An 8517-nucleotide genomic window follows, 5' to 3' on the forward strand; every position below is an offset into this window, starting at 1 on the left:
AAACAAATATCGTATATTAACGCATGTATGTGGAACCTAGAAAAATGGTACAGATGAACCGGTTTGCAGGGCAGAAGTTGGGACACAGAGAAGAAACTTATGGACACCAAGCGGGGGAAGCCGTGGGGGGGTGAAGATGGTGGTGTGATGAATTTGGCGATTGGGATTGACATGTATACACTGGTGTATAAAATTGATGAGTAGTAGGAACCTGCTGTATAAAAAAATAAAATAAAATTTAAAAATTAAAATAAAAAAAGAAGTGATAAACTTTACTTTCAGTGGATTAAAGGGGATGAAGTATGTGAAGTATCATCCATTATGACTGGTACATAATGGGTGCTCAGTTAATGTACGATCACTTCCCTATAGTGAATCAGTCCTCATTACTTGGAGATTTTTTACAGGCAAAGCAGTTAGGTTATTATCTATTCGATTTGGGACTTCCCTAGTGGCGCAGTGGTTAAGAATCCGCCTGCCAATGCAGGGGACACGGGTTCGAGCCCTGGTCCAGGAAGATCCCACATGCTGCGGAGCAACTAAGCCTGTGCATCACAACTACTGAGCCTGGGCTCTAGGGCCCACGAACTGCAAGTACTGAGCCCACGTGCCACAACTTCTGAAGCCTGTGCGCCTGAAGCCTGTGCTCTGCAACAGGAGAAGCCACCGCGATGAGAAGCCCATGCACCGCAATGAAGAGTAGCCCCCACTCGCCACAACTAGAGAAAGCCCGCACAGAGCAACGATGACCCAATGCAGCCAAAAAGAAATAAAAAATAAAATATAATAAATTTTAAAAACTTTATCTATTTAATTTATCTGAGATATAACATTTCTTGAGAGTTTCTATGAAGAATAGAAATATGAGAATTTAACAAAGATAAATTATGTCAATTGGTAAGGTGTTTTGGAATGTTTTAGAATAATTTAAAATACTTAAAATAAACTTTTACATTTAAGTAGTCTTTTTTTTTAAATTCAAAACTCTTTTATATGTACCCCTTATCCTGTTTTATAAGACAAAGCAGATAATTAAGGTAGAATTTTAGAGCTGTAAGAAAGGCTTATAGATCATCCTCTTCTGTGTGCTTATTTGTAAATAAACAGAGGCTCATGAGTTAGCAAAGATCTTATGATAAGTTAATAGCAGTAACCAGACTAAAATTCAGTTCTCTTTCCCTGGAGGCAGAAGTTCTCACCAAATCTATGTCTAAATAATCCCCCGTCACTGCTCCACTGTTTTAAGTGGCAGAGTTGCAAACAAGACCCCACATACCTGATTTTTAATTTTAGAGTTTTGTTTTAAAGCTAAAGAAGAATTTTTCAAAATCAATTGCAGTTAATAGAAGGCCCTCATCTGATCACTTAATTTTATAGCTATCAGATAAAAGAATAAATTACCATTAGATATTGGAGTGATTTTTATCAGCATTAATGTTCATATACTCTTTAGAATATGAAGCATATTGGATTTTTATCCTGCATTTTAAGTGTAAGTCATGCATACATTACAGGACAAGGGATCTATAGAAATAGTTTTTATTCATCAAATCTTTATTGCACATCTGCTTTTATAGATAGATATATATTTAGGTTTTTTTAAGGTTAGGAAATGTAATATAGTAAGGAAAACACTTTTTTCTTTATCATTTTCATATTTAAAACTGAATTGGGGGAGAGGAAGAGTAGAAGTAGAAATACACAAATTCAACCAATTACACAGAATTACAACCAGTTACCTTGGTTGTACATAAAATTAAACTAAAAGTTTGATGTGCTCTAATTTTACTTATTGACCATGTCCTACCATGTAGCAGGTTTATCATGCACTGTGTTTTTTAAATGTCTCATTTATTAGAGGCAACAAAGTATAGGAACAAAAGCACAGAATGTGTGAAAACAGTTCCGAGTTGAATCCTAGTTTCAGTTTTAACCTCTCTGAACCTCATTTTCCATATCTATAAAGTGGGAGTTAAAATATCTATTTCATTGGTTGCTGGGTGAATTGATTTGATGACATATCTTTGTCACGTACAAAAGTTAGACTCAGTTATTACAGTGTTTTTCTTTTTATGCATTTTTTGTACTTTGCTTGTATTCTTGTTTTTTATTAGAGGTAGAAGGTCCATAAATTCAGGGCACAGGGAAAATAAAAAGAACACTTACTTGTAGTGGTGACCAACTTTCCTTTCCGAGTTTGCTTTACTCCTATGAAGTTTATGCTTATTTTCACACTTTAAATGATCTTCTGTTAAATCAGGTTGGGTAGAGATTGCCACATTTTAGTTACTAATTAATGTTTCTGGCATTTCAGTTCTGTAAAATCATCTGGGTTCACTTATTTTACCTTTATTTTTAGCCCTATTACTTATGCCTGGGAAGGTGGAAAATTGATATCAGAGAATGATGATTTTGAAGATATGGTGGTAACAAGAGAAGATTATGAAGAAAATGGACATAGCGTCTGTGAAGAGAAATTTGATATTTAAGAAACGTTTCTGAAAGTTTTGACTGTGGCAAAGGTTTAATTTTCAATGTTCTTTTTAAAGGAAGTTAAGGACCTGTGTTACCTTTCATCCTAAGATAAGATAACATCTTGAACTTATGTAAATACTTTGATCCATGGCTGATTTTCAACGGTTTCTTAGCTAGGTTAGTAAGTAAACTGTAACTCAGCCCAAATTTTCATTTAGGAGCTAGACTTACTATAACAATGCTTATGCTGTTTCCGAGACTGAGTTATCTTTCATTAGAAGATGAAAGAGTAAGTGTATTTTAAGTTTAATACTTTATGGCTAAAAGCACAAACTTAACTGTCTCAGTGGTCAGGTTTCCTTAGAAGGTAGTTTTGTGTGACTGACTAGGAATTGGCCAGAGTATTTTCAGGCTGATATGATTTCTCTCTTTCTTTTAGAACTAAGTATTTTATCTTTAAATTGTCATTTTTATTTGTATATACTAAAGTTGGAAAAACTAATCTATGTGTATGTAATGTTTATTTTTTACTTAGCCTAAGTTTGAAAGGATGAAGACCAAAGCCAATTTATTAAAGTGTTTTTGGTCAGTACTGTGTTGCAGAAATGTATTATTTCACTCATAAAAATACTATACCATTTTTTAGGATGAAATTCTTGTGTCATTGGGCTCATGAATCAAATTCCTGCCAATCTCTTACCTTAGCTTGGATCATGTGCCTACCCCATGGCTTCAGGGATTTTAACAGCCCTACTAAGATAGCCTAGAGTGAAAGAAGGTAGTTTCCCAAAGGAAAATTAAGGTGAAGAGACAGATGCTGGGCAGGGTGAAAGAGCTGTCCACTACAATTATATTTGGATTATATGGACAGTCCCTGATTTACAGTGGTTCGACTTAATGATTTTTTGACTTTACAATGGTGCAAACACAGTATGCACTCATTAGAAACTGTTCTTCAAATTTTGAACTTTAATATTTTCCTGGGCTAGCGGTATTTGGTATGTTACTCTCTTGTGATGCTGGGCAGCGGCAGTGAGCCACAGGTCCCAGTCAGGGTAAACAACCAATATGCTTACAACCATTCTGTACCCACCAACCATTCTGTTTTTCACTTTCAGCACAATATTCAATAAATTATGAAATATTCCACACTTAATTATAAAATAGGCTTTGTGTTTGATGATTTTGCCCAACTCTAGGTTAATGTAAACATTCTGAGCGCGTATAAGGTAAGCTAGACTAAGCTATGATGTTTGGTAGGTGAGGTGTAGTAAATGCAGTTTTGACTTAATCAAAGAAGATCTGTATTAGGTTAGGGCCTGGTCAGTCCTTCCTAGACCTAGGCTAGTTACGTTACTTGTTATCATTGCAGAGTTGCAAATTGATTGTATTTGTGTGATACCCAGGTAGTAGCATATAATCTGTGGAGAGTGTAGCAAAAAGATGCTGGTGGCATAAAAGAAGTTTCTGCAACCATACAGTGTAACAGTGTAACTGTGCTAGAATTTCAGGGTGATGCAATTAGAGGTATAAAGGTAAGTCACCATTTAAAGGGCTTTCCTTGACTTACCAGGACCTCATCTTGCAGGCAGAATACTATCATCAACAACCAAGATGTTTTTTGTATGAGGAACTGGGGCATTCCTCAAAGCTGCATTTCCAAAACATGCCCTAACTTGAAGTTTCCCATTGTGTTCCGCTGAGAATAATGTGTGTGTCACATGCTTACTACAGTACACTAATTTCTGTTTACGGTGTAGGTCTCATAGTGCTCATTTTTGAGACACTAAAAATTCATTTCTGAAATTAATGAACATAGATGCTAATCGTTTATCTCTAGCCTTGAAGCTCCCATCAATTTTAACACCTGCCTAATTTTGAAACTTTATTGCTAGAGATAATGTTTTAATATTATACAGTAAGTTGACTTCAAAGAGAACATTTAACATTAGCTCTAAATAATAACAAAGTTATCTATTTTTGAAAGATGTTAAAGATCCTAATTTGAGATTCACTAGAAGTATTGAGCGAGAACTTAGCCACATTAGAGTTTATAATTTTGTGCTGCAAATTGCATGCATGGAAACAGTGTTCTAGCATTGGCCATGCATAATATACACCTTAAGACAATAGAGGATTAGGGTTTACATCAATGACTAATCAAGATAGGATAAGCCCCTCCAACACTTTTCTATCTTGGTTTTGAATTTTTAAATTCAGTGGTGATTGGCTTGATGTGGCAAACTGATCATGTTCACCTACTTCTCTACCTGTCCGAAATCCCTTTAAACATTTCTAGTGGAGGAATGCACAGGGAACACTTACTTCAGTGCTTTTTGTGATATATTATTTCTCAAGCTGGGTTGGTGGGCACATGGGTATTCATTACATTAGAATCTTTATTGTGTGCATGAAATAGTTCATATTATATTTTGATAGTAGAGTAAATCCTTAAGTGGACTCTAGGAAATAAAAAGGGTGCCACTGATGAACAAATGTGGAAGAATTCCTAAAAGATGGAAAACAAATGGGATTAGGTTGTTAGAGAAACAAGAAAACCTATGTCCCAGATCAGGGCAGGAGGAATCTACTAGAGACGTAAGAGCAATTCCAGAGACGTTTTAATTCAGGACAAATAGAGGAGATCATGGATTAGACAGTAAAAGAATGAATTAGAAACACTGAGCCCGACTCCCTGTTTTTTTGGGGGGGGGGCTGTGCTGCCTGGATTGCAAGATCTTAGTTCCCCTACCAGTGATCCAACCCCGGGGCCCCGGCAGTGAGAGCATCAAGTCCTAACCACTGGACCGCCAGGGAATTCCCCCGACTCCCTTTTTGGAATGGAGGCTCAGCAGTGAGAGAGTTGAAATGTAAGGGTTGGAGAGAGAAACAGAATAGAACCTGAAATAGTGTCATATCCACTAAGAGCATCAGAGTAAAACAACAATTTTTTTAAGGGAACAGTTGATTGTGGCACAGACCTCTGGCTAAAGACAAGAGCTCAGACCTAATTAGAATTCTGACAGGGCAGAGCCCTGGGGAGCTTATAGCACACCTTCCTCTTGCCAGAAAAGGCACCAGAATTAGAACTTATATTCACAGACAGGTAAATAGGAATTCATAAATGAAAAAACAAACAACCAAACATTAAACGTTTGAGGGATACTTAACACCATCAAAGGGGCACCAAGTCCAACAATCAAGAATGACCCCTTGGGGGACTTCCCTGGCGGTCCAGTGGTAGGACTCGGTGCTTTCACTGCAGTGGCCTGGGTTCAAGCTGGAAATTAAGATCCTGCAAGCCGTGTGGTGTGGCAAAAAAAAAAAAAAAAAAGTCCCCTTATGGAATAAGGTTTAAAAAGTTTTATAAGTAACATTCTCTAAGAGATTGGTGAGGCAATTGCATCTATTGCAACAAGAATAGGTTGCTATACAAGGAACTATATTCAATATCCTGTGATAAACCATAATGAAAAAGAATATATATGTGTAACTGAGTCACTTTGCTGTAGAGCAGTAATTAACACAACATTGTAATTCAACTATACTTCAAAAATAGGTTGCTATAACAAAGATAAATCTTAGAAATTAAAAATAGGGTTACTTATGCTTAATCTATGGGTTGAACAGCAGAAAGGACACTGCTAAAGACTGAAAAACTAAGCTGATGGAATTTTCCCAGAATGTAACACAATTCAGCAAGCACTGGGATGGCTGCGGAAAGAGGCTAATCAATATCCACAGTATAGGCCATCTCCACCTAAGAGCCTTCCCCACAGAAGAGGCCTTTTGATAAGCTTTCACACAGGACACAAATAGCCTCCCACTTGGGGCCTATTCTTTTTTTTTTTTTTTTTTAAATAAGGGTTTGGAAATAGGAATACTAAGTTTTTTGTTTTGTTTTGTTTTGTTTTGTTTTTAATATTTATTTATGGCTGTGTTGGGTCTTCGTTTCTGTGCGAGGGCTTTCTCTAGTTGTGGCAAGCGGGGGCCACTCTTCATCGTGGTGCGCGGGCCTCTCACTATCGTGGCCTCTCTTGTTGCGGAGCACAGGCTGCAGACGCACAGGCTCAGTAGTTGTGGCTCACGGGCCCAGCTGCTCCGCGGCACGTGGGATCTTCCCAGACCAGGGCTCGAACCCGTGTCCCCTGCATTGGCAGGCAGACTCTCAACCACTGCGCCACCAGGGAAGCTTGGGGCCTATTCTGATATGTCCCTCCACATACTTCTTTTCTAAAGCTTCTGGTTCCCAGGTTTCTTATCTCGTAGTCTTCAAGTCTCTGATCCTCTAGTCAAAACATTAGCTGTCATCTCCAGCCGTATCTTCATGCAAATTGAACAGCCGGAAATGCTGCTGTCAGTTCTGCTCTCTGACATCATTTCCCTTCCCCAGTGCAGGTTAGGCTTGCCCAGCGGCATGCCATGTCAAGTGGAAGTGGTCTATACAAGATTGGACTCAGGATGGGCAAGTTAATCACATGAGCTCACACTTAGAGCATTTACTCTTCCTACACCATTTACCTTTCCCTCAACCCACATCTGACCAGAGAGAAAACATTCATACCTGGTTTATGAGTGACTATGCATGATACGCCTGGCACCAGCCAGAAGTGAAGTGATGGCGTAAATCAAATGTTGAATTATTACGCCCATGACTAAAGAGTTGCCTAATAGTATCACTGGTCACAGAGTTGTTAAGTGACAGAGTTTATCTGTAACAGCAACCTTTTGATTTTTATGTTCAAAAACCTTTTTAGCACATAAGCAATTGCACAGAAAAAAGGTCTCAAGAATGGCTTTCAGTCTTGAACATTCTTTATGTGTATAAATTATATGAGAGAAAAGTTTTATCTCAACATTTATTTCTTTGAGTTAAAAAATCTTTTATTTACCTGGATAGGACCTAAAAAATGTGAATAATCTAAGAAGTTTAAGCAGTCTTAAGCACTATGAATCAGGATGCTAATTGTCATGAACATAATTTACTGAATATTCTAATAGGAGGTAAGCTTTTCAATGATTGGAAATGGATTTTATTTACACAGGGAAAAAAATACATTGCCCTTAATTTCCTCAAAAAGGCTTAGCCTCAAATTGAATGACAATACCCTCAGGAATTTTTTAAAGCCTAATAACTGTTTGGAGCTGTCACTCAGTGGAGTGGCACTGCTAGGATAGGAGTTTCTCTTTAGGAATTAATGCCCCAGAACCTTCAAAAACCATTCAGTAGCTGAGTAATATTCCACTGTATATATGCACCACATCTTCTTTATCCATTTATCTGTCGATGGACACTTAGGTTGCTTCCATGTCCTGGCTATTGTAAATAGTGCTGCTATGAACATTGGGGTGCACGTATCTTCGAATTACCGTTTTCTCAGGGTATATGCCCAGTAGTGGGATTGCTGGGTCATATGGTAGTTCTATTTTTAGTTTTTTAAGGAATCTCCATACTGTTCTCCATAGTGGCTGTATTGTAAAGCAACTATATTCCAATTAAATTAAAAAAAAAAAAACATTCAGAAGTCATTTTATTGATACTTTGTAAACAAGTTTAATTGAAGAGTATCAATAGTGTATGTTGATCAAAGTAGGCTCCATTAGGGAATGTTATAGGATATGTCATTCGAATTAAATAATAAACATTTCAAGCATTGCTGAACAACTCAACTTCTAGTAATTCTACTATTTCTAAATTGGATTTTACCTTAATCTAAGGCACTCACTTGCTAACATTTTCCCTTCTGAACCAAAATAGGTCAGGTAGTAAATCCAGGTCTGTGACCCCAGAGCTCAGACCCTTGTTACCTACCACACCACACACTCTCCCTCGTACCTTTGATATTTCTGGTCCAATCTTATACATACAAATCTATGCATGTATATTTTTATTCTAGAGATTAAAAACAAAAAACTGAGACTTGGAAGATATTTGCTGAAGGTTATAAATAATCTGAACAGCAGATCCAAGGACACAGTAATATCTTTAACACATTTTTCAAAGTGCCAGCCATTCATAGTGATAGCAGTTCCCCCACCTGA

At 37.3% G+C, this 8517-nt stretch overlaps 1 protein-coding gene across 2 annotated transcripts in view; it reads left to right on the plus strand.

Moving 5' to 3' along the window:
- Positions 1-3639, plus strand: part of ACTR6 (actin related protein 6) — a 32157-nt gene extending 28518 nt beyond the window's left edge. For both annotated transcript variants that reach the window (XM_059936746.1, XM_059936745.1), the window contains exon 11: positions 2360-3639. In XM_059936746.1, coding sequence (XP_059792729.1) covers positions 2360-2489 — 130 coding nt within the window. In that variant the 3' untranslated portion in view covers positions 2490-3639. The remainder of the gene's footprint in view (positions 1-2359) is intronic.
- Positions 3640-8517: the final 4878 nt, after the last annotated feature.

The sequence above is a fragment of the Balaenoptera ricei genome, chromosome 10 (genome assembly GCF_028023285.1).
Source record: "Balaenoptera ricei isolate mBalRic1 chromosome 10, mBalRic1.hap2, whole genome shotgun sequence".
Lineage (NCBI taxonomy): Eukaryota > Metazoa > Chordata > Mammalia > Artiodactyla > Balaenopteridae > Balaenoptera > Balaenoptera ricei.